General features: G+C 41.3%; 1 protein-coding gene across 1 annotated transcript in view; it reads left to right on the top strand.

Moving 5' to 3' along the window:
- The first annotated feature begins 865 nt into the window (after positions 1–865).
- Positions 866–27,732, top strand: part of IQCF2 (IQ motif containing F2) — a 79,699-nt gene continuing 52,832 nt past the window's right edge. Inside the window, 1 exon segment of the mRNA XM_060163894.1 lies at positions 866–944. Coding sequence (XP_060019877.1) covers positions 866–944 — 79 coding nt within the window.

The raw sequence follows: 27,732 nt of genomic DNA, 5'->3' as shown, positions 1-27,732 counted from the left end.
TGAGTGCCGCAACTACTGAGCCCGTGTGCTCCAACTAGAGAGGCCACGAGCTCTGGAGCCAGAGCGCTGCAGCTGGAGAGAAGCCCACACGCTGGGAGAGATTATGCGTGCCGCAGCAAGGATTCCGTCTGCTGCAACTAAGACCGGAGGCAGCCTAATTAATTAATTAAAAAAAGAAAGTAATGTTAATTTAAAAAATAACGTTTGCATTTAAGCAATTGATGTTGTCTGATACCGATATCATCTTCAATATTTGTAATAATAATTTTTAAAAAATCTAGAGAAAACTTGTTCCAGTGACTCAGAATGATCCCAAGGGGTGAGGCCTTGGGGATGGAGGAGATGTTTCCCATTGTTCCTTCAGGGACAGAGTACTCCTGTAACAGGAGCACTAGCGTTAGGAGCTCCTGTGGGGGCTCCCTAAGACAGGATTGGTCCCAGAGGTCCCCGTTCACCTAGTCCCCTCGACCCTAGCCAAAATAAGGGTTATCTCCTCCCCCATATGGCGGTCCTGCTGGCCCCAGCGTCCTGGGGCCGTGTCCTAACCTGGCGTCCCTGGTACCCCGGATGAGCAACCTTCCTGAAGGCTTCTCTATAGCTTCTATGGCCAATGATTAATTCCTGTGTTCCAGGGTTTGCTCCCCTGGAACGGACATCCTCATAGTTTTAGGACGTATTTGGTCAGGGAACCATCCTTTTTCGAAAAGCGTGATAAGTTTCTGAAAACAGGCATTGGCTATTAAGGGAGGTGGTTTGTGAAAAAGCTTCTCTTTTCCCTTCCTTATTGTGGGCGGCGCCCCCATCGCCAGGCTGCCCTCCCCTCCCTGCCATGGGCTCGCGGCGGCGGGCGGGTAAGAGAGGGGATATGGCGGCGCCAGGCGGAGGCACCCTGTCTGCACTTAAGCAGACGGAGAGCCCCGGAGCCTCCCAATCCCGCAACCCTGGTGAGCCAAGGACACCAGCACACGCGGGTTACCTCTGGCGCACGTACGCCGGGGGCGTGGCCCCAAGGGCAACGCGGCCCCGCCCGAGCTCCCTTTGCCTTTAGGGCGAGGCGGAGGCGGAGGCGGAGGCGGAGGCGGGGGCGGGGGTGGGGGCGGGGCCGGACCCCCGCCAAGAGGCAGCCCACTGAGGAGGTGCGCAGCTAATGATGGCGGCCTGGGCGCGTACCCACCATCGTGGGCCCTGACCGAGGGGCGCGGGACGGCCCCCCTCCCAACACGCAGACCGCTTGTGGCACGAGGGAACTCGCGAAGGGACCGCGGCAAGACCACAGCACGAAGTCTCTTACAGTCTATTTAAGTAAGGCTACATTTTATATTTCCACACGGTTGTAGCTGATGACTGTTAATTAAGTGGTGGATAAGGCAAACCCCTGAGGGCAAAGCTCCTGTAGTTGCGGTCTGTAGCCTCTGAAAAGGGCTGGAAACTTTTCCTGACGTGCCCTGCGCAATGAGAAGTTCCAAGCGGGAGCGGCGAGGTTGGAAAATGTTTGGCAGAGGTTTTTTTCCCCCATTTCCAGCGCAGTAAGGCGCGAAAGTAAGAGTGAGGTAGGTACGAAGAGAGGAGACAAGGATAGTGAGGCATAGATGCACCAGTAAATCTATAAGGGAAGCCGGGGGTGGAGGTGGGGGCGGTGTTATGCTTTTAACTGTGCGCCTAAAACGTTGCGTGGAAGTTACCTTGAGGTGGGCGGGCAGACCTATCGTCTCTCTAGTCCGGTCCACGACCCAGTCGTCCTCTGGAGGGAGACTTCTTGTGGTAAACTGCAGGTAGCCCTCCGCCTGTCTGGGTGGTCCTGGAGCTCCCTTTCAACAGGGGGTCCTTCGGCTTGGGCGAAAGTGGTTCCGGCCACTCTGCTCACTGATCCTCCTCGCGCGGCGTAGGGGATAGTGAGCCCTCTGCAGAGGCAGACCCTTGAGAGAATATCGCAACCCACGAAGTTGGAATGTACTGAGCAAAGGTATTGGGGGCAAAAAATGGAGCTGAGGGGATGACACGGAGACGGGAAGATTCAAGCTCGTCCACAGGGCGGAATCGTGTGGAGAGCCTTGCCCCAGAGTTCTATTCAGCCAGAGCGCTCTCTCTCCGTTCCTCCCGCCCCACTGTGGCTGCTCTCACCTCCTCTCCTGGTGTGGGGGGTCCTGAGAGGTTGAGGGGTCGCTGAGGGTCTGAAAAAATGTGCCCACCCCAGCCTCCTGCAGAAACAGGGAAGTAGCCTACCATTGCCACCCCTGTGGGCCCGCGGGGCATCAGCACGAAAGATGCAGTTTTCGCAGTCTGGGGAAGAGGGCTAGAACTGGGGAAAGCAAGGGAAGGAGAGAGGTGGGGGGTTAAAAGGAAGTGAAAAGGGAGGGAGGAGGGAAATGGAGGAGACTTGAGGTGGGGGAGGGGGGAAGAGCAAGAGGAAGAGAGTAAAACAGGGAAGTTTTATACCTGAGGACTCTTGCCAAGATATCAGGGTTTGTATGTTTGTTTTTAAGAAAAATCGCTTTATTCTTTCTGTGAAAACAGTACATGCTCCCCATAACAGTTTAAGCAGAAAAGTACAAAAAGAAACTAAATTACCTCTTGGACTTCCCTGGTGGCTCAGTGGTTAAGAATCTGCCTGCCAATGCAGGGGACACTGGTTCTATCCCTGGTCCTGGAAGATCCCACATGCCCCAGAGCAACGAAGCCCGTGCCATGCGCCTCAACTACTGAGACCGCGTGCCACAACTACTGAAGCTCCCATGCCTAGAGCCTGTGCTCTACAACAAGAGAAGTCACCGCAGTGAGAAGCCCACGCACCACAACAAAGAGTAGGGCTTGCTCACCACAACTAGAGACAGCCTGTGCGCAGCAATGAAGAGACAATGCAGCCAAAAATAAATAAATAAATAACCTCAAGTTTTATCATTCAAATATAACCATCATTGACATTTCTGGTATAGCATCCTAGACATACTTCTTTGCGGTTTTACAGGAAGAATGGGAGATAGAAATACTTTCATAAAAATGGGATCATGCCATATGTTTATTTTTTTAGTTAAGATTTAATTTTACTTGATTTTGGGCTTCCCTGGTGGCGCAGTGGTTGAGAGTCTGCCTGCCGATGCAGGGGACAGGGGTTTGTGCCCCAGTCCGGGAAGATCCCACGTGCTGCGGAGCGGCTGGGCCTGTGAGCCATGGCCACTGAGCCTGCACGTCCGTCCGGAGCCTGTGCTCCGCAACGGGAGAGGCCACAACAGTGAGAGGCCTGCGTACCGCAAAAACAAAACAAAAGATTTAATTTTACTTGATTCTAATTGAAGAAAGTGAATATGAAGTGAAACTGAAGAAACTTAGAACTTCTCATACATTTCTTCACCACTAAAAATATTTTTTCCCCCTGAAAGATCCCTGTACGTTTAAGAAAAGAGACAGTGACATTTAGAGGTAAACATTCCTTTAGTCTCAGGGAATGGGAGGAGAGAGAGTTTGACCTGTGGTCAGCCTTCTTACAACATGAACAGGAGGAGGGTGAGCTGATGCTAGCTCTTCCTGAAGCACACTGCACCTGGTCTGGGGGTTGCTGACTAACCCGTCATTAATGCAGTGCCAATGCACGGATGTGTGCGAGGCAGACACCCACAGGTGCTAGGGGCTAGCGAGGTATTTCAGGGGAGGGAGCCCAGGCGCTGCAGCTTCTCTGTGGTGATGTGGTCTGCACTCATGTTGGTTCCCATTCCTCAGGGATGGTGGCTTGACAGACTGTGTCTGGGTCTCACAGGCCCTGGGACACTGGGCTCCCTGTTCTGGATCCTTTCTCCAAGCAAAATAACTTTGGTGCTGGGACAGCCTCTTGTGTCTCGTAAGTTTGATTCACAAAATGTGAAATTCACCCTGGTCGTCTTGCAGCATTATGCTTTTTTTTTATTAACCATATTTTCATTGCAGACCATATTGATTGATTAATTCCTTGTTGAGAAATTGAGAACATTTCTCATTAATTAATTAGTATTTTTACACTGCATTAAAATGGCAATTAGAGCATTGATTAATAGTTTTACACTGTCCAATTTCATCAATTTAATCATGTTTAAATTCTGTTCTGTAACATTAATTTACTTAGTTATTTAATATTCATTCTATATCTAATGCATGCACAAGACACCACCAGTCCTTTCATGTCAGCTTTTTCATTCCTGAGTTTAAAGTTTTGATTTACTTTTTTTTTTTAGATGAAAGTTTTTTTTAAAAACATTTATTTTATTATTTATTTATTTATTTTGGCTGCATCGGGTCTTAGTTGCAGCATGAAGGCTCTTTATTTATTTATTTTTGGCTGCGTTGGGTCTTCGTTGCTGCATGCGGGCTTTCTCTAGTTGTGGTGAGCGGGAGCTACTCTTTGTTGTGGTGCGTGGGCTTCTCATTGTGGTGGCTTCTCTTGTTGTGGAACACGGGCTCTAGGAGCGCGGGCTTCAGTAGTTGTGGCACGTGGGCTCAGTAGCTGTGGCTCACAGGCTCAGTAGTTGTGGTGCACGGGCTTCGTTGCTCTGTAGCATGTGGGATCTTCCCAGACCAGGGCTGGAATCTGTGTCCCCTGCATTGGCAGGTGGATTCTTAACCACTGCGCCACCATGGAAGTCCCTTGATTTACTTGTTAATTGTTGGAATTTTATTAACTAGTTTTTATTTTCCATGAAAGGCTCATGGTCCCCATATTCTGAGTTCTTTTATATATTTGACAATGCCATTTCCCCCTCTTTCCATGTTTGTTATTACAAAGATTAAGTTTTTTTCTTCCAGTTTTATTGAGATATAATTGATATACAGCCCTGTGTTAAGTTTAAGATGTACAGCATAATGATTTGACTTACCTGCATCATGAAATGGTTATCACAATAAGTTTAGTGAACATGCATCATCTCATATAGATACAAAATCAAAGAAATAGAAAAAAAATTTTTCTTCTGATGGGAACTCTTAGGATTTACTCTTTTAACAATTTTCATATATAACATACAGCAGTATTAATTGTATTTATCATGCTGAACCTTACATCCCTAGTACTTATTTACCTTATAACTGGAAGTTTGTACCTTTTGACTTACTTCATCCAGTTTCCTCTCCCCCTTACCTCCCACCTCTGGTTACCACAAATCTGATCTCTTTTCTCTGAATTTGTTTGTTTTTGAAGTATAATAGACATACAACGCTATGTTAGTTCCTGGTATACAACATAGTGATTTGGTATTTCTGTACATCTCAAAATGATGATCATGAGAAGTCTAGTTAGTCACCATACAAAGATATTACATAGTTATTGACCATATTCCCCACACTGTACGTTTCATACAGGTGACTTATTTGCAACTGGAAGTTTGTAGCTTTTAATCTCCCTCACCTATTTCTTTCCTTCCCCAGCCCCTTCCCTCTGGCAACTACCTGTTTGTTCTCTGTATCTATAACTCTGTTTCTGTTTTGTTATGTTTGTTCATTTGTTTTTTAGATTTCACACATAAGTGAAATCATACAGCGTTTGTCTTTCTCTGTCTAACTTATTTCGCTTAGCATAACACCTGCTAGGTCTGTCCATGTTGTTGCAAATGGCAAGATTTCATTCTTTTTTATTCTTTTTTACATACAGGCCATCTGTATGTCTTTTTTGAAAAGATGTTTATTCAAATCCTCTGCCCATTTTTTAATTGGGTTTGGATTTTTTTGTTGTTGTTGAATTGTATGAGTTCTTTGTATATTTTGGATATTAACCCCTTATCAGATATATCATTTGCAGTTATTTTCTGCCATTCAGTAAGTGGCCTTTTTGCTTTGTTAATAATTTCCTTTGTTGTGCAAAAGCTTTTTAGTTTGATGAGTCCCATTTGTTTATTTTTGCTTTTGTTTCCCTTGCCTGAGGGGACACATCCAAAAAAATTATTATTAAGACCAATGTCAAAGAGCTTACAGCCTATGTTTTCTTCTAGAAGTTTTATGGTTTCAGGTCTTAACTTTTTTTTTTTTTTTGCAGTATGCGGGCTTCTCACTGTTGTGGCCTCTCGCGTTGCAGAGCGCGGATCACAGGCTCCGGACGCACAGGCTCAGCGGCCATGGCTCACGGGCCCAGCTGCTCCGCGGCATGTGGGATCCTCCCGGACCGGGGCACGAACTCGTGTCCCCTGCATCGGCAGGCGGACTCTCAACCACTGCGCCACCAGGGAAGCCCTTAATTTAACTTTTTAATCCATTTATATTTATTTTTTATTGAAGTATAGTTGACATACAATACTATAATGGGTCTTTAATCCATTTTTTTTAAGTTTTTTTTTTTTTTTTTTTTTGGCTGCATCGCGTCTTAGTTGTGGCATGCGGGATCTTTGTTGAGGCATGTGGTATCTTCATTGTGGTGCACGGGCTTCTCTCTAGTTGTGGCATGCAGGTTTTCTCTTCTCTAGTTGTGGCATGCAGGCCAGAGCACATGGGCTCTGTAGTTTGTGGCACGCAGGTTCCAGAGCACGTGGGCTCTGTAGTTTGTGGCATGTGGGCTCTAGTTGAGGCATGCAAGTTCAGTAGTCGTGGCATGCGGGCTTAGTTGCCTCCTGGCATGTGGGATCTTAGTTCTCTTACCAGAGATCAAACCCACGTCCCCTGCATTGTAAGGCAGGTTCTTTACCACTGGACCACCAGGGAAGACCCTTTCCCATTGTATATTCTTGCCTCCCTTGTCATAGATTAATTGTCCATATAATTGTTCATATAATTAACCCATATACATGTGGGTTCATTTCTGGGCTTTCTATTCTGTTCCATTGATCTATGTGTCTGTTTTTGCACCAGTACCATATTGTTTTGATGACCATAGCTTTGAAATAGGAGTGTGATACCACCAGCTTTGTTCTTCATTCTCAAAATTTTTTTGGCGATTTGGGGACTTTCATGTTCCCATACAAATTTTAGAATTAATTGTTCTCGTTCTGTGAAGAATGCCATTGGTGTATCGATAGAGATTGCATTGAATCTGTAGATGGCTTTGAATAGTATGGTCATGTTATCAGTGTTAATTCTTCCAATCCATGAACATAATATATCTTTCCATATGTTTGTGTCGTCTTCAATTTCTTTCATCAGCCTCTTACAGTTTTCTGAGTACAGGTCTTTCACCTCCTTAGTTAGATTTATTCCTAGGTATTTTATTCGTTTTGATTCAATTGTAAATGGGATTGTTTTCTTAATTTCTTTTTCGGATAATTTGTTCTAAGTGTATAGAAATGTAATAGACTCCTGGGCTGGGGAGCCCAAAGAGGGGTTCAGATCACTCGCTCCTTGGGCAGAACCTCTGCGATTATAATTGTCCTTCCATTTGTGGCTCTCCCATCTGGGGGTATGGGTCTTGACTATACCACATCTTTGTCCCTCCTACCCATCTCCTTGTGGTTCCTTGTTTATATCCTTAGTTGTAGGTCTTTTCTGCTAGTCTTCTGGTTTTCCTCATCAATAGTTGCTCTGTAGAGTTGTAATTTTCGTATGCCCGTGAGCTCAGGGTTTTCTTACTCCACTGTCCACTGGCCACTCCCCCCATGAAAGATTTCAAAGATTAGGTTTTATTAGTTTATTTTGCTCAATTTTAATACAATTTCTTCTTAATAAAAAGATCCCCTTGCTTCTGGTGATACTTCTCCCTTTTTATTATAAAAACTGTATATGTAAAAAAGTAGAATACCTCTATGAACCCATCCTTTTAGAATTATCAACTTCTGCCTAGTATTTTTTCATATATACCCCCATTCTTTTCCTCCCTCCCCTTCCAGAATTTTTTTTTTTATAAATTTATTTATTTAATTTTGGCTGCACAGCCTTTCTCTAGTTGCAGTGAGTGGGGGCTACTCTTTGTTGTGGAGCATAGGCTCTAGGTGCACGGGCTTCTGTAGTTGTGGCATGTGGACTCAGTAGTTGTGGCTCGTGGGCTGTAGAGCACAGGCTCCGTAGCTGTGGCACATGGGCTTAATTGCTCTGCAGCATGTGGGATCTTCCCAGACCAGGGCTCAAACCCATGTCCTCTGCATTGGCAGGTGGATTCTTAACCACTGTGCCACCAGGGAAGTTCCCAGAATTTTTAAAATGTAAATCAGGTATATTCTTATCCTTTTAATTAAAACAATATACAACATTTATTGAGCATTTACTGTGTTCAAGAATCTATTGTTGGGGCTTCCCTGGTGGCGCAGTGGTTGAGAGTCCACCTGCCGATGCAGGGGACATGGGTTCGTGCCCCGGTCTGGGAAGATCCCACATGCCGTGGAGCGGCTGGGCCCGTGAGCCATGGCCGCTGAGCCTGCGCGTCCGGAGCCTGTGCTCCGCAATGGGAGAGGCCACAACAGTGAGAGGCCCGCGTACCGCAAAAAAAAAAAAAAAAAAAAAATCTATTATTGTATATATACATGTTATTATACATATTGTGCATAGGTTTTTTCATTTTATCCAGTAGCTATATTAAGTACATTTTATTAATATACCCATTATACAGATGTGAAATAAATTTGTATTGAAAAATGCACACAGTTCATAGAGGTAAACCTCAGATTTTTTCACAAAGTGAGCATACTTTATAACCATAACTCAGATTAGTGATGGGGATGTTTGCCTCCTGACTTTTTACTTGAATAAAAGGTTGACTGGTTTTAATACTTTGGGGTCAGATTTCCTAGTTTTTACCTAATATCCTTTTCCTGCTCCAGGATCTCATCCAGGACACCACATTATATTTAGTTCTTGAGTCTCCTTAGGCTCTGTTGGAAGAGGTCATCCAGAGAGGCAATCAGAGGCTCTTCACCCCTTCTCTGTCCTTGAAATGTATGTTCTGTCTGCCATTCCCATAGTGGGAGCTGTTTCAAGGATGCAGCCTTGACAGAGTAATGTGTTGTTGAGAACATCTGGATGGTATACATGATGAAACCCCATTAAGGCCTCTCTATAAACTTTTAAGATTCTGGTGGGTGGGTGCAGAGATCTGCTTGTCTGCAGCTGCCCAGGACAGCCTTGCAAGTAAGTTCCCTTGCTTATTAAACCTGCCACATACTAATCTGGAGTGATCTGCCTCTTGCTTCGGTCCTTGCTGTCAGTGTACAGGGCCAATTTGTGAACCAACAGCCTCCTCTAAATAAAAAAAAAAAAAATGTCCATTTTTCTCCAGTTTTATTGAGATATAATTGACATACATCACTATATAAGTTTAAGGTGTACAGCATAATGGTTTAACTTACATATATTGTGAAATGATTACCATAATAAGTTTAGTTAACATCCGTCATCTCATATAGCTATAATAAAAAGAAAAATTTTTAAAAAGAAAAAAAATTTTTCCTTGTGATGACAACTCTTCAGATCTGCTCTCTTAACAACCTTCATGTATATCATATAGCAGTGTCAACTATAGTCATCATGTTGTACATTACATCCCTAGTACTTATTTATCTTGTAACTGGAAGTTTGTACCTTTTTTTTTTTTCTTTTGCGGTACGCGGGCCTCTCACTGTTGTGGCCTCTTCCGTTGCGGAGCACAGGCTCTGGATGCGCAGGCTCAGCGGCCATGGCTCACGGGCCCAGCTGCTCCAGTGGCATGTGGGATCTTCCCGGACCGGGGCACGAACCCGTGTCCCCTGCATCGGCAGGCGGACTCTCAACCACTGCGCCACCAGGGAAGCCCTAAGTTTGTACCTTTTGACCACCTTCCTCATGGTCCACGCTCTTTCCTTCAGAACTTGGTAGACATTTCTTCTAGCTTTGAGTGTTGGCTGTAGAAAAGTCTGATGCCTGTCTGATTTTAAAACAAATATTGAGAAGTATTTTACATATATAAAATGCATAGATTTTTAAGGGTATAAGTCTGTGAATTTTGACAAATGTGTACATCCATGTAAACATCACTCAAATCTAGATTTCTCATTACTCCTGAAAGTTCCCTCAGGCCCCTTTCCAGTAACTACTGCCTCCTCCCAGAGACAACCAGTGTTCTGATTTTGATCATCATAGACTAGTTTTTGCCTGTTATGGAACTTTATATGAATGGAATCATACCATATATACTTTTGTGTCTGAATTTTCTCTTGATCTGTTTACCATCATGTTGTTCATGTTTTTGTGAGAATCAGGTCTTTGTTCCTTTTTATTGCTGAGTAGTATTCCATTGTACAAATATATCATAATTTGGTTATCCATTCTGCTGTTGATGTATATTTTGGATTGTGTTGAATTTTTAAAGCTTTGCATATATATACATTTATATATGCACATATATATATGCATATACATACACACACACACACACACACACACACACACACACTCACTCTCACATACACATTATGAACACTACTTCTGGTCAAGTCTTTTTGTAGACATAGGTTTTCACTTCTCTCTAGTAAATGCCTCAGAGTGGAACAGCTGAGTCATAGGGTCAATGTTTTTTAAAAATCTTTATTAGAAATTCCAAATGGTTTTCTCAAATAAAATGACACAATTTCTCAATTGTGTCATTTTACAGCAGTGTATGAGAATTCCAGTTACTCCACCTCTTTGTCACCTGTCTGTGTGTAGTGGTATCTCACTGTGGTTTTAATTTGTATTTATCTGGTGATTAATTATATTAAAAATCTCATGTACTTTTTGGCTATTCGTAGATCTTCTTTTTTGAAGTATTCAAGTCTTTTGCCCATTTTTATTGGGTTATTTATCTTCTAATATTGATTTGTAGGAGTTCTTTATATATTCAGGATGAGTCCTTTATCAGATAAATGTATTGTGAATCTTTTTCCTACTCTGTAACTTTGCTTTTAATTATCTTGCTCTGTTAATGACTTAAATTTGGCTGAAGTACAATTTATCAGTTTTTTTTAATGGTTAGTGCTTTTATGTCCTATCTGGAAATTCTATGCTTGCTCGAGGTTTATGAAAATTTCCCCTATTTTTTGTCTGTACTTTTTTTTAATGAGGTAAAATTAGCATAACATAAACTAATTTTTTTAAATTAATTTAATTTATTTATTTTGGCTGCTCCGGGTCTTAGTTGCAGCATGCAGGATCTTCGTTGCAGCATGTGGGTTCATAGTTACAGCATGCAGGCTTTTTAGTTGTAGCATGCAGACTCTTAGTAGTGGCATGCATGTGGGATCTAGTTCCCCTACCAGGGATGGAACCCGGGCCTCCTGCATTGGCCCCCTGCATTGGGAGGGTGGAGTCTTACCCACTGGACCACCAGGAAAGTTCCTAAAGTAAATAATTTTAAAGTGAACAATTAATTCAGTGGCATTTAGTAAATTCACAATGTTGCACACCAACACCTCTATCTATTCCAAAACATTTTCATCACCTCCAAAAAAACCCTGTACCGTTAAGCAGTTACTCCCCATTCCTCCCTCCTTCAGCCCCTGGCAAAACCATCAGTCAGTCTGCTTTCTATCTCTGTTGATTTACTTATCCTGGATATTGCATATACATGGAATCATGCAATATGTGACTTTGTGTGTTTGGCTTCTTTCACTTAGCATAATGTTTTTTATGTTCATCCATGTTTTACTAATACTTCATTCCTTTTCATGGCTGAATGATATTCCATTGTATGTATATACCACATTTGCTTATCCATTCATCCACTGATGAACATTTGAGTTGTTTCCACCTTTTGTTTATTGCAAATAGTGCTGGTATAAACATTCATGTACAGATATTTATTTGAGTACCTGTTCTCAATTCTTGTGGGGTTTGGGCCTAGGATTGGAAATGCTGGATCATATGGAATTCTATGTTTAACATTTTGAGGAACCACAGCTGAACCATTTTTACATTCCCACCAGCAACATATGAGAGTTCCAGTTTTTTCACATCCTCTCCAATACTTGTTTTGTTTAGTCATCCTAATGGATGTGAAGTGGTATCTCATTGTTTGTTTGTTTGTTTGTTTGTTTTTTAAATTTCTGGCCACACCGTGCGGCATGCGGGATCTTAGTTCCCTGACCGGGGCTTGAACCTGTGACCCCCTGCAGTGGAAGCACAGAGTCTTAACCACTGGACTGCCAGGGAAGTCCCTGATTGTAGTTTTGATTTGCATTTCTGTAATGACTAATGGTATTGAGCATCTTTTCATGTGTTTGTTGGCCATTTGCATAACTTCTTTGGAGAAATGTCTGCTCAAGTCCTTTACCCATTTTAAAATTGGCTTGTTTGCATCTTTGTTGTTGAGTTGTAAGAGTCCTTTATATATTCTGGATACTAGACCCTTCTCAGATATATGATTTGCAAGTATTTTCCCCTATTTTGTAGGTTGTGTTTTTTGCTTTCTTTATTTTTGGCTGTGCTGTGCTGTGCTGCATGCAGGATCTTAGTTCCCCGACCAAGGATCAAGGCCACACCCCCTGCAGTGGAAGCGTGAAGTCTTAACCACTGGACTGCCAGGGAAGTCCCAGTCTTTTTGCTTTGTTGATAATATCCTTTGATGCACAAAAGTTTTTAATTTTAATGAAGTGATTTATCTATTTTTTCTTTTGTTGCTCATGTTTTTGGTGTCATGTCTAGGAATCCATTTTGCCAAATCCAAGCTCATAAATATTTATCCCTTTGTCTTCTTATAAGAATTTTATGGTTTCAGCTTTTATATTTAGGTCATTGATCCATTTTAATTTTTATATATGCTGGTAGGAGTCCAACTTCATTATTTTGCATATGGATATCCAGGTGTCCCAGCACTATGTCTATCTGTCTATCCTTATGCCAGTACCACAGTGTTTTCTTTTTTTTTTTCAATTGAAGTATAGTTGATTTACATTGTCGTGCCAGTCTCTGCTGTACAGCACAGTGACTCAGTTATACACATATAGACATTCTTTTTTTAATTCTTTTTAAAATATTATTTTCCATTATGTTTTATCACAGGATATTGAATATAGTTCCCTGTGCTATACCATAGGACCTTGTTGTTTATCCATCCTGTATATAATAGTTTACATCTGCTAATCCCACACTCCCAGTCCTTCCCTCCCCCACTCCCCTCCCCCTTGGCAACCACAAGTCTGTTCTTTATGTCTGTGGGTCTGTTTCTGTTTTGTAGAGAGGTTCATTTGTGCCATAGTCAAGATCCCACATATAAGTGATATCATATGGTATTTGTCTTTCTCTGTCTGATTTCATTTAGTATAATAATCTCTAGTTGCATCCATGTTGCTGGAAATGGCATTATTTCGTTCTTTTATATGGCTGAGTAGTATTCCGTTGTGTTTATGTATCACATCTTCTTTAACCATTCATCTGTCAATGGACATTTAGGTTGTTTCCATGGCTTGGCTATTGTGAATAGTGCTGCTGTGAACATAGAAGTGCATGTTATCATTTTGTTTTTATTTATTTTTTTGAATTTTATTTTATTTTTATATAGCAGGTTCTTATTAGTTATCTATTTTATACATTATCTTTTTGAATTATAGTTTTGTCCGGGTATATGCCCAGGAGTGGGATTTCTGGATCATATGGTAATTCTGTTTTTAGTTTTCTGAGGAACCTCCACACTTTTCCATAGTGGCTGCAGCAACTTACATTCCCACCAGCAGTGTAGGAGGGTTCCCTTTTCTCCACACCCTCTCCAGCATTTATTATTTGCAGACTTAAAAGAAAAAAAAATTATTTATTTTTGTCTGCGTTGGGTCTTTGTTGCTGTGCGCGGGCTTTCTCTAGATGCAGCAAGCAGGGGCTACTCTTTGTTGCGGTGCACAGGCGTCTCACTGCAGTGGCTTCTCTTGTTGCAAAGCATAGGCTGTAGGCGCAGGGGCTTCAGTAGTTGCATCATGTGGGCTCAGTCGTTGTAGCATGTGGGCTCAGTAGCTGTGGCGCACAGGCTTAATTTCTCTGTGGCATGTGGGATCTTCCTGGACCAGGGCTCGAACCTGTGTCCCCTGCATTGGCAGGTGGATTCTTAACCACTGCACCACCAGGGAAGTCCTGTAGACTTTTTAATGATGGCCATTCTGACCAGTGTGAAGTGGTACCTCACTGCAGTTTTGATTTGCATCTCTCTAATAATTAGTGATGTTGAGCATCTTTTCATGTGCCTACTGGTCATCTGTATGTCTTCTTTGGAGAAATGTCTATTAAGGTCTTCTGCCCATTTTTTGATTGGGTTGTTTATTTTTGTTGTTGAGTTGTATGAGCTGTTTGTATATTTTGGAGATTAAGCCCTTGTCTGTCACATCATTTGCAAGTATTTTCTCCCATTCCATAGATTGTCTTTTCGTTTTTTTTTTTTTATGGTTTCCTTTGCTGTGCAAAACTTGTAAGTTTGGTTAGGTCCCATTTGTTTATTTTTGTTTTTATTTCTATTGCCTTGGGAGACTGACCTAAGAAAACGTTGGTACGATTTATGTCAGAATGTTTTGCCTATGCTCTCTTCTAGGAGTTTTATGGTATCATGTCTTATGTTTAAGTCTTTAAGCCATTTTGAGTTTATTTTTGTGCATGGTAGTACCACACTATTTTTATTACTGTAGTTTTGTAGTAAATTTTGAAACCAGAAAATGTGAGCCTTCCAAATTTATTCTTATTTTTTTAAAGATTGTTTCGCTGTTCAAGATTCATTGCAATTCCATAGTAATTTGAAGATCTGCTTTTTCATTTCTGTAAATAAGATCATTGGAATTTTGATAGGAATTGCATTGGATGTGTAGATCACTTTGTGGAGTACAGTTGTCCCTTGGTATCTGTGGGTGATTGGTTCCAGGACCTCCCTTGTATACCAAAATCCGCAGATGCTCAACTCCCTTATATAAGATGGCAAAGTATAGTGGATATGTAGTGTATCCATGGATATATCCTCTGTATCCATGGATGTGGAATCTGTGGATAGGGAGGGCCAACTGTATTGCCATCTTAACAAAAATGATTAAGTCCTCAAATCCATGAACACAAGATGTTTTCCCATTTGTTTGGGTCTTGTATAATTTCTTTCAGCAATGTTTTGTAGTTTCCATGTACAAGTCTTTCACCTCCTTGAGTAAATTTATTCCTAGATGTATTATTCTTTTTGATAGTATTGTGAATTGTGGAATTGTTTTCTTAATTTCCTTTTCAGATTGTTCATTGCTGATGTACAATAACACAGCTGGTTTTGTGTGTTGATTTGGTATCTACAACTTTGCTGAATTCATTTATTAGCTCTAATAGTTAAAAGAATTATTTGGGATGTTCTTTTTTTTGGCCACACCACATGACATGCCAGATCTTAGTTCCCTGACCAGGGATTGAACCCATGCCCCCTTCAGTGGAAGCGCGGAGTTCTAACCACTCGACCACCAGGGAATTCCCTATTTGGGATGTTCTATCTGTAGGATCATGTCATCTGTGAACAGAGGTAACTTTACTCTTTCCTTTCCAATTTGGATGCATTTAATTTATTTTTTCTTACCTAATTGCTGGTTAGAATTTCAGTACGGTGTTGAAAAACAGTGAAGTGGGCATTCTTGTCTTGTTCCTAATCTTGGTGGTGGGGGAACACCCTCAGTCTTTCACCTTTGAGTTTGATGTTAGCTGGGGTTTTTTTCATAAATGCTCTTTGTCATGTTGAGGATCTTCCATTTTTGTTTGTGTGTTTGTTTTCTGAGTGTTTTTCTCCTGAAAGGATGTTGGATTTTGTCATAAGCTTTCACTGCATCAATTGAGAGGATCATGTGAATTTCCCCCCTTTGTTCTATGTGTTCTATTACTTTGGATGGTTTTGTATGTTGAACCTTAAATCCTGGGGGAAAATCCCACTTGGTCATGGTGTGCAATCCTTTTAACATGCTGTAGGATCTCCATTATTAATATTTTGTTGAGGATTTTTGCATCTATATTCATAAGGGATATTGATATGCAGTTTTCTTTTCCTGTAATGTCCCTCTCTGGATTTGCTATGACGGTGGCCTCATAGAATGACTAAGAAGTATTCTCTCCTATTTTCTGGAAGAGTTTGAAAAGGATTGATATTAATTCTTTAAATATTCATTTAGAATTCAATAGCAGCGCCATCTGATCCTAAACTTTTTTGGTTGGGAAGTTTTTGATTAGTCATTCAGTCTTTGTTACAGGTCTATTCAGATTTCCTGTTTCTTCTTGGGTCAAGTTTCATAATTTGTGTGTTTCTAGGAGTTTGTCCATTTCATCTATAGTATCCATTTCATTAGAGTACAGTCGTTCCTAGTATTCTCTTATAATTCTTTTAAAAACCACTATATTGAGGCATGATTGACATACAAAAAGCTGTACATATTTAACATATACAACTTGATGAGTTTGGAGATAAGTATACTCCCATAAGATCACCAGAATCAAGGCCATGAAGGTATTCATCAGATCCAAAAGATTCCTTCCATCCCTTTATTTATTTATTAAGTTAAATAATTTTTTCTTTTGTGGTAAGGGCCCTTAACATAAAATCTACCTTCTTAGCAAATTTTAAGTATACAATACAGTATTGTTTAATTAACATAGGCTCTATGTTTACAGTAGACCTCCAGAATTTACTCAGACACTTCTCCATTTCCCTCTCCTCCCAGCCCTGGTAATCATTATTCTACTCTCTGCGAGTTCGACTGTTTTAGATTCCTCATAAAGGTGGGATCATGCAGTATTTGTCCTTCTATGTCTTGCTTATTTCATGTGGCATAATGTCCTCCAGGTCCATCCATGTTGTTGCAAATGGAAGGATTTCACTCTTTTTCATGACTGAATAATACTCCAATGTATATATATATGTGTGTGTGTGTGTGTGTGTGCGCGCGTACATTTTCTTTATATATATCATTTTCTTTTTTTTTATTTTATATTGGAGCATAGCTGACTGACAGTGCTGTGATAGTTTCAGGTGCACAGCAAAGGGACTCAGCCATACATATACATGTATCCATTCTCCCCTAGACTCCCCTCCTATCCAGGCTGCCACATAACATTGAGCAGAGTTCCCTGTGCTGTAGGGAACAAGGACAGTAGGTCCTTGTTGGTTATCTATTTTATTTTATTTATTTATTTATTTTAAAAACCAGTTTGCTGTTTATTTTTATTTATTTATTTATATTTTGGCTGTGTTGGGTCTTGGTTGCTGCATGTGGGCTTTCTCTAGTTGCGGCAGAGTGGGGGCTACTCTTCGTTGCAGTGTGCGGACTTCTCATTGCGGTGGCTTCTCTTGTTGCAGAGCACGGGCTTCTAGGTGTGCGGTCTTCAGTAGTTGCAGCATGCGGGCTCAGTAGTTGTGGCTTGCCAGCTCTAGAGAACAGGCTCAGTAGTTGTGGCGCAGGGGCTTAGTTGCTGTGTAGCATGTGGGATCTTCCCAGACCAAGGATCGAACCCGTGTCCCCTGCATTGGCAGGCAGATTCTTAACCACTGCACCACCAGGGAAGTCTCTGGTTATCTAATATAGCAGTGTGTACATGTCGATCCCAGCTCCGTAACTATCCCTTCCCGCATCCTTCCCCCCTGGTAGCCATAAGTTCTGTCTCTAAGTCTGTGAGTCTGTTTCTGTTTTGTAAATAAGTTCATTTGTATCATTTCTTTGTAGATTCTACATGTAAGTGATATCATACGTGTATGTGTAATTTTCTTTATCCATTCACCTGTTAATGGATATTTAGGTTGTGTGTATATCTCAGTTATTGTGAATAATGCTGCAGTGAACATGGGAGTGCAGATATCTCTTTAAGACCCTGGCTTCAGTTTCTTTAGATTATATACCCAGGAGTAGGATTTCTGGATCAAATGTTAATTCTATTTTTAATTCTTTGAGGAAACTTCATAGTGTTTTCCATAGTGGCTGCACCAATTTACATTCCCACCAGCAGTGCACAAGGGGTTCCCTTTTCTTACATCTTTGCCAGAATTTATTATCTTGTGTTTTTGATAATAGCCACTCCAACAGATGTGAGGTGCTATCTCATCGTGGTTTTGACTTGAATTTACCTGAGAGCCGTATGCAGCAATGTCCAGCACATCAGTATACTTCATCACTGGGCTTGTTGCCTTCATGGATGCTCTTGCTCTTTTTGTGTTTTTTTCTAGGCAGAGACAGAATTTCTTGCCACCCTTCTCAGCCCCAGGGTCTCTCTCTGGAACAACCTGGATTCTTCTTTTTAACAATCAGTCCTTGCTCAAAGTTAAGGGAAGTTAGCAGGACACTGACTTGGAGCCAGGACCCCTGAGTGGTAACCCCTCTCCAAGGGCATATCACCTTGTTCTTTGAGTTTAGGCTTCCTGTTCTTTTTATTTTTTGCATGTTAGATCTGGAGGATGCCATATGAGTTTCAGGAATTTCCTTGTGCCAGCCTTCATAATTTCAGGTCACATCCCTTCCCTCTAGATTCCACCCATGTAGTGGCCCTCCTGCTCTTTTATCGCTAACCCTGCCAGTCCCACCCCAAGGCTTGTGGCTTCCTATATGCTGCCGCCTCTTCACCCAGAAGACTTTGGGCCTTTCTTATCTTTTCTCCAACTTCTCTCATCTTGATCCTCACCCGTTTACTCTTATTCCCTAACCATGTATTTCTAGTCCAGGTTTTCCATATACAGCTCCTTCTAATCCCTAGTCTTATCCTCCTCTCCCACTCCTTGTTAACACGTTGCTGATTCTTCTTCCCACCATTCATTCTCCATCTCTCATCCAGAAACTACCCTCCCCCTAGTCTGGAAAGGGGAGGATAAGAGGGAGCAAGAGAACAGTGTCAGGCTCTGGATATGGAAGACTCTGGATCCAACAAAAAGACCAGATTCTCTGCCCTGGGATACCAAGGGTTCATATTTAAATAGTTAAGATTCTATTTATTCCTGTGGAGCTCCCATGTATCTTTTGCTTCTGTTTTAATAAATACACTTACCTACTCCTGCTGCCATAAGATTGTATCTTTGATGTCTTCAATTCTAATACATTGGCCACTTTTCTGTTCTTATTACGTGGATGAGTAGAAGATGTGGCGTTTTATTCCTTGTGGCTTCCTATCCTATCTCAGGACTTATGAAGGCACATGATATCCCAAGTCTTGTGGAAACCACCAGAGTGGATCTGGCCATGGCTCTGGATGACAGCCAACACTCATGTGGTTGCTGAGAGTCCTGGCACTGGTAGGAAGGGAGAGGTGAGTTACAAGATCATAATCATTACTGTGACATAGGGGTTTTTTTTGTGTGTGTGTTACATGGGCCTCTCACTGTTGCGGCCTCTCCCGTTGCGGAGCACAGGCTCCGGACGCGCAGGCTCAGCGGCCATGGCTCACGGGCCCAGCCGCTCCGCGGCATGTGGGATCTTCCCGGACCGGGGCACGAACCCGCGTCCCCTGCATCGGCAGGCGGACTCTCAACCACTGCGCCACCAGGGAAGCCCGACATAGGGGGTTTTATACCTACCACACAGCTGTGTCTTCTATAACAAGTGCCATGGAGCAGGTTGTGACAGCTGTCCACTCCACATCCATCAGAGATAGAGCAGAGCCCAGGATGGAAATATAGGGCCTCTGAGTCCCATCCACACCAGGATTCTCTTCTTTTGTAGCCCATCTATAATTCTTCCCTGTTACCAGCTACTTAGAAGAGCAGGGATATTGGTGCCACATATCCTCTCTCAGGCCTTATTAGGTTCAGGCCTTTTCTGTCTCTTCTTGCTCTGGGTTTCACAACTTGCATCTGTTCCTTCCTCCTTCTGTGGCTACCAGCACCCTCTAAGTCTGTGTCCTTGTATTTGTACAATAAATTAATGACTTTTGTTTTCTGGATTTTGTACACTGCTATGTTGGGGGTCCTCAGGAGCATCCCCAGGTTTAGTGATTCCCTAGGATTCATACGATTCCACATACAGATGTAACTGTGGCTAAGATTTATTCCAGTAAAATGATATAGGCAAAATCAGCAAAGGAAAAAGACAAAGTAGGTGAAGTCTAGAGGAAACCAGATGTAAGCTTCTAAGAGTGCTCTCCTGTTAGAGTCAACACAGGAAGTGCACAGGAAGAGTCAACACGTATGCCAGGGAGGATAACTTGAATCTAGGAGCCTAGGGTTTTATTGGGGTTCAGACACATAGGCACCCTCTGGATAGCATATACCAAAATTCCATAGCCCCATAAGAAAAGCAGGTATTCAGCATAAACTACATTGCCTGTACAAACAGCTTAGATGAAGTAAATGACCATATCAGGTAGGGAATTGTAGGAATACTGTCAAAATCTGAATTCCTTGACACCAGTGAATGGCTGACTTTTCAAGCATGCCTTCCTAAGGATAAGATTCTCAGGCCTGCTATGTTAACTCTTCTGCACAACTGGGAATAAAAAGATAGCAACCTAGGGGACATGTCAAACTTATAGTGTTCATATAGCATATATCCCAAGACTTTGGGTTATTAGTCCCCTTGATATAGTAACAGGACCTAAGACTTCTACTTGCTTGTTTAATCACCTTATGGATGGTGCTTCCATTGCCTTCCAGAGGAAGTGAAACCATACCAAGATTGTATGTAACTCAGCTAGTTCAGGTGGAGGGACAAGTCCTGCAAGGACTTCCTTGCTTACGATGTTCTCCTGGACTTTTATTTGCTCAGCATAAAAGTGGTGTTACATCATGGCAGTGATGAAGTAGTCATAGGAGGTTTTTACTGTTTCCATTAGCTTCAAGGAGTGTCACAAAAGGTAACATGCATGATGAGAGACCATTCCAGGGATCAAGGAGAGGGTAGATAAGTCCTGGGGATCAAAGTAATGGAATTGTAGAAAGACTGGCATCCCAGAAACCTGAACTGGTTGGGATGCTTCTCCAGAACTCAGGACTTTATGGACCTGACCTCTTGGGCTCCTGTGGTTTTCTCTGCTTCTGTTACCTTCTCCTCCTGTCAACTAACTAGTGTCCTCATCTTCTCTCTATGGGCCTTCTCTATTTCATAGCTTTTGTTTTCTCCAAATGTTCATGTTCTGTTCTCTATCTGATGGACTCTAAGACATGTGAAGCCTCAGCACATGTTCAATGATTCGCTCCCTGTTTACTGTCAAATTCTAGCTCATGAGACTCTGACTGATTCAGATCTTCCTTGTTGGGCAGATGTTTTTCATGCCATGCCATCTCGTAATGGATCAGGTTTTATGGACTCTGATTGACATGAGAAATATAGCATAGAATGTAGATGCTGTGAGATATTTCTATCTGCAGGGTCTATTGACCAAAATATATCTATTAAAAACAGTTATGGATCTGGCCAAATTGGGTTTAAAAATGATGTACATTAGGTTAATAGGTTTCCAGCAATCTAGTGGCCTAGGAATCCTGATCAGTCTCCGTGCTGAAAACAATTTAAAATGTTGAATAAAATTTAAAAACTATATTTTAAAAGCATTGATAGTATGGCAAGATGTAAAAGAATACTGAAACTCAAAACCAAATCAAGATGGGAGTTCAGAGAGTAACTGGAGTTCTAAAGTTTCCTTTTTGTCTTGAGGACATTTGCTACAGTATGTGAATTTGAGCTCTGGTTGTCACAGCGTTACAGGGATCAGGGGACAAGAAGACATGCCCAAGGTGGGAAGTCAAATAGGAGATCCTCTCCCATATATCTGGGACTCCCCAAATACCATTCCTCCGCTTCCAGCCCTTGAACATGGCAGAGAACATTTCTTGAGTAGATTTTTGGGACTGTATAGAGGAAGAAAAATAGCTCCTGAGGATTTAAAACCAAAGACATCCCTCTTGCAGGTTTTCAGCCAACCTCTTGCAGGTTTTCAGCCAACCTCTTGCAGGTTTTCAGCCAAAATTCACACTACATAGATTATCCAAAAACATGCAAGCTGAGATTTTAGTTTGCAGTCCTTCTGGACTAATTGTCTGCCCAACCATCTGAGAGGAAAACCAAAATCCTCTCTGTAGGAACCTATATTCATCCCAGGAATCAAGTAATTCTCACAGGTAAAATGAGCAGATCACATTTTAAAAACCCTACCAAACATACAAGGAAAGAAGGCACCATGAGAGTGAGAATTAGCAGGAATGGATCTGCAGAGACTTAAGATATTGATATGGTCAAGCACAGAAATGAAGTAACTATTGCAATATTTTGAAATAAGTGAAAAACAAATATAAAAAATTCATCAGGAAACAAGAAATTATGCATAATAATCAAGCAAGTTTAGAAACAAGCCAAATAAAACTTATAGAAATGAAATACAATAACTAGAATAAAAAATTAATGATAGGATTTATGGTTTCCAGTCCATCATGTGAGGACTTTAGAAGTCTTCACTCCATCCTAACAACAAGTAAAAAACTGAACAAACTAAAAAATCAAAAACTCTTCTTATTCTGTCAGAGAAGTAAGGTCACAGGGCAAACCATTGCCCACCAAATTGAAGATACAGATAGATGGATACAGAGAATCATAACTTATCAGAGCAGAAGCCTCCATGGGAACCAGTGTAAGTGTAGGAAAACCTGACATATAATTGAGGAATTGCTGGAGGTTCAGTGTGGACAAGCATGAGAGATAAAAACACCAGGGGGGCCTAGCCATAGTGGAGCTCTCACATTTTGTGAGTTTAATCTCCAGAAACTCTACCAGGCCCTCACAGTGAATATCAGAGAAATATACCCTTGTGCTTCTGACAGGGGGAGGGGAAATAAATCATTTTGAAGTATGCAAGAGCATTCTGTTTCCTTAACAAGGCCTGTCCTCGGGAGAAACTGTTTTTACCAGAGCCTAACCTGCTGGCATTACATCACAGTCTAACCTACAAGGGGGAAGAGAAACACTCAACTCTGGTTGGCTCTGCTAACACATGTGGGAAGAGAAATACACAACTCCAGTCCCTCCAGCCAATCTGTTCCATGCAAGGAGGAAAAAACTTAGAAGCACGGGTGAACGTTACAGTCCAGGGACACAGCATCACCAAGACTGGGACATAATCACAGAACTATAGAATGCTTTACCTCCCTCCACACCTTACCACTACATTACTAAAGGCCTGTTTACCACAATTGCTTTCACGTCTATCTTTCAACAAAAAAATTACAAGGCATACTAAAAGGCAAAAACAAACAAATAAAAAAACAAAGAAACAACAACAAAAAACAGTTTGAAGAGACTAAACAAGCATCAGAACCAGAGCCAGATATGGTAGGAATGTTGGAATTATCAGACTGAGAATTTAAAAAAATATATTATTAATATGCTGTTGGCTTTAATGAAAAAACATCCAAGACGGATAATGTAAACAGAAAGATGGAAATTCTAAGAAAAAATTAAAAAAAGAAATTCTAGGCTTCTGGGCTGGTGAACACATGAAGATTCTGAGAGAGTGGTACCTGAAGAGAAAGCTCCACCCTCCATCCCCCTACCTTACCCTGTGCATCTCTTCCATCTGACAGTTCCTGAATTATATCCTTTTATAATAAAGCAGTAATTTAATAAGTAAAAAAAGAAAGAAAGAAATTCTACACATAAAAAAATGGTAACAGAAATGAAGAATGCCTTTGGTGGATTCATCAGTAGAATGGACATGGCTGAGGAAAGAGTTTCTGAACTTAGGATATGATAATAGACTTTCCAAACTAAAAAGCAAAGAGAAAAAGTCTGAAAAGAAAAAAAACCCAGAAAATTCAAAAATGGTGGGACAACTACAAAAAGTGTAAGATACGCATAATGGGAATGCCAGAAGGAGAAGGAACAGAAGCCATATTTGAAGGAATAATGTCTGATAATTGCCCCAAACTAATGTCAGATACCACATTAGTGACATTAATGACATTAATGTCATCATTACACATACTATGGTCATTAAAAACACAATAAAGGAATACTTTGGACAACTCTGTGCTCCCAGATTTGAACCCAGATGAAACAAACCAATTCCTTAAAAGACGCAATCTGCCAAAACACACAGAGGAAGAAATAGATAATCTGGTAGGTCCATATCTATTATTTAAATTGAGTCAATAATTAATAACTTTCTAAAATATAAAGTACTAGGCTCAAATGGGTTCACTGGTGAGTTCTACCAAACATTTAAAAAAGAAATTATATCAATATTCTATAATTTCTTCAGATAGAAACAGATGGAATACTTCCTAACTCATTCTATGAGACCAGCATTACCCTAATACCAAAGCCAAAGACATTATAAGAAATGAAAACTATAGACCAACGTTTCTCGCAAATGTAGATGTAAAAATTCTCAACAAAATATTAACAAAATCAAATCTCACAGTGTAGGGGCTTCCCTGGTGGTTCAGTGATTAAGAATCCACCTGCCAATGCAGGGGACATGGATTCAAGCCCTGGTCTGGGAAGATCCCACATGCCGCGGAGCATCTAAGCCCATGCACCACAACTACCAAGCCTGTTCTCTAGAGCCTGCAAGGCACAACTACTGAGCCTGCATGCCACAGCTACTGAAGCCTGCGTGCCTAGAGCCTGTGCTCCACAACAAGAGAAGCCACAACAATGAGAAGCCTGTGCTCTGCAACAAAGAGTAGCCCCTGCTCACCACAACTAGAGAAGGCCCATGCGCAGCAACGAAGACCCAACACAGCCAAATATAAATAAATTAATAAATTAATTAATTTAAAAAAATCTCACAGTGTATAAAAAGAATTGTACCACAATTAAGTGGAATGTATTTCAGCTATGTAAGGCTGGTTCAAATTTTAAAGTCAGTTAATGTAATTCATAACTTCAACAGGCTAAGGAAAAAAATCACATGATCATATCAAGATGTAGAAAAATACTTTGACAAAACCCAACATCCATGATGAAAAACTCTCAGTAAAATAGAAATAGAGGGGAACTTCTTCAACTAGATAAAGAACAGCTACAAAAAACCCACAACTAACATCATACTTAATCAAACTCAAAGCTTTTCTGCTAAGATCAAGACCAAGATCACTGCTTTTCAACACCATTAGCTAAAGCAATAGGACAAGAAAAGGAAGGAAAAGGTATACACACTGGGAAGGAAGAAATACAACTGTTTTTGTTCTCAGATGACATGATCATCTATGTAGAAAATCTGAAAGAATGAATACAACAGCTCCTGGAACTAAGTGATTATAGGAAGGTTGATGAATACAAAGTTAATATACAAAGGTCAATTGTTTTCCTACGTGAAAGCAATAAAAAAGGGGGATTTGACATTAAAAGAACATTACCGGGCTTCCCTGGTGGTGCAGTGGTTGAGAGTCTGCTGGCTGATGCAGGGGACACGGGTTCATGCCCCAGTCCAGGAAGATCCCACATGCTGCAGAGCGGCTAGGCCCGTGAGCCATGGCCGCTGAGCCTGCGTGTCCAGAGTCTGTGCTCCACAATGGGAAAGGCCACAACAGTGAGAGGCCCGCGTACCGCAAAAACAAACAAACAAAACATTACCATTTACACAGCATCCCCCAAAGTGAAATACTTGATATAACTCTAACCAAATATGTACAAGATCTATATGAGGAAAACTATAAATCCCTGATGAAGATATAAACTATAATAACTAAATAAATGGAGAGAATATGTGTATGAATAGAAAGACACGATATTGCAAGATGTTAGCTCTTCCCAGCTTGATCTACAGATTCAACACAATTCCAAACAAAATCCCAGAAAGGTGTTTTGTGGATATCCACAAACTGATTTTAAGTTTGTATGTAGAGTCGAAAGGCCCAAAATAGCCAAAACAATATTGTTTTTATTCATTCATCTGTCAATGGACACTTCAGTGGTTTCCATGTCTTGGCTGTTGTGAATAATGCTGCAATGAATATGGGGGTGCAGATATCTCTTTGAGATGAAGATTTTATTTCCTTCCCAAATATATCCAAAAGTGGGACTGCTGGATCATACAGTAGTTCTCTTTTTAATTTTTTGAGGAAACTCCATACTGTTTTCCATTGTGGCTTTAACAATTTACATTCCCACTAACAGGGCACAAGGGTTCCCTTTTTTCCACATCCTCACCACCACTTGTTATTTCTTGTCCTTTTTTTTTGTTTTTTTTGCGGTACGCGGGCCTCTCACTGTTGTGGCCTCTCCCGTTGCGGAGCACAGGCTCCGGACACGCAGGCTCAGCGGCCATGGCTCACGGGCCCAGCCGCTCCGCGGCATGTGGGATCTTCCCGGACCGGGGCACGAACCCGTGTCCCCTGCATCGGCAGGTGGACTCTCAACCACTGCGCCACCAGGGAAGCCCATTGTCTTTTTGATAATAGGCATTTTAATAGGTTTGAGGTGGTATCACACTGTGGTTTTGATTTGCATTTCCCTGATGACTAGTGATGTTGAACGCCTTTTCATGTACCTGATGGCCATTTGTATGTTTTCTTTGAAAAAATATCTATTAAGCCCTTGGTCCATTTTTAAATCAGGTTGCTTGGTTTTTATGCTATTGAGTTATGTGAGATCCATATATATATATATTTTTTTTTTAAATAAGTTTATTTATTATATTTGGCTGTGTTGGGTCTTCGTTTCTGTGCAAGGGCTTTCTCCAGTTGCGGCGAGCGGGGGCCACTCTTCATCGCGGTGCACGGGCCTCTCACTGCCGTGGCCTCTCCTGCTGCGGAGCACAGGCTCCAGACACGCAGGCTAGGTAGTTGTGGCTCACGGGCCCAGTTGCTCTGCGGCATGTGGGATCTTCCCGGACCAGGGCTTGAACTCCTGTCCTCCGCATTGGCAGGCAGACTACCAACCACTGTGCCACCAGGGAAGCCCCATATATATTTTTTATTGTTTGGATCCTTAGTATAGTTTCTTTTCTTTACACTTTACTAGTAATTTTTTTAAAAAATGAGAATGAGTGCTTAATTTTAATCATATGATTTTTTTCTCCTTTGAATTAATCAGTTACAATGATGGATTTTTCACTGTTGAACCATCCTTGGTTTCCTGGCCTATTTTGTCATTATGTATATACATTTAAATATTGATGTTTGGGGAATTCCCTGGCGGTCCTGTGGTTAGGACTCTGCTTTCACTGCTGAGGGCCAGGGTTCAATCCCTGGTCGGGGAACAAAGATCCCACAATCCACATGGTGTGACAAAAAAATACAAACACAAACAAATGAGGAAACAAAAATTGATGTTTGTAATTTGCTAATATTCTATTTAGGGTTTTAACAGTCCACCATTATGGACAGTGGTCTTAATTTACCTCTGGGGATTTTTTAGGAGTTTTTTAAACTTTATTAAAATGTAATTGAGAAATAAAATTATACATTTTAATAATTTGATATATAATTATATTATGAAAGGATTCTTCCCATCTAGTTAGTTAACATATCTATATATATGGTGAGAACATTTAGGTTCTACTCTCTAAGCAAATTTCAATTTCAGTACAGTATTAGATCCTCAGAATACTTGTCTGTTTTTTTTTTTTTTACATCTTTATTGGAGTATAATTGCTTTACAATGGTGTGTTAGTTTCTGCTTTACAACAAAGTGAATCAGTCATACATATACATATGTTCCCATATCTCTTCCCTCTTGTGTCTCCCTCCCTCCCACTCTCCCTATCCCACCCCTCCAGACGGTCACAAAGCACCGAGCTGACCTCCCTGTGCTATGCAGCCGCTTCCCACTAGCTATCTACCTTACGTTTGGTAGTGTATATATGTCCATGCCTCTCTCTCGCTTTGTCACAGCTTACCCTTCCCCCTTCCCATATCCTCAAGTCCATTCTCTAGTAGGTCTGTGTCTTTATTCCTGTCTTACCCCTAGGTTCTTCATGACATTTTTTTTCTTAAATTCCATATATATG

The sequence above is a fragment of the Lagenorhynchus albirostris genome, chromosome 10, assembly GCF_949774975.1.
Source record: "Lagenorhynchus albirostris chromosome 10, mLagAlb1.1, whole genome shotgun sequence".
Taxonomy (NCBI): Eukaryota; Metazoa; Chordata; class Mammalia; order Artiodactyla; family Delphinidae; genus Lagenorhynchus; species Lagenorhynchus albirostris.
Note: the sequence above shows the minus strand (reverse complement) of the source record. Positions and strands in the feature narration are given on the sequence as shown.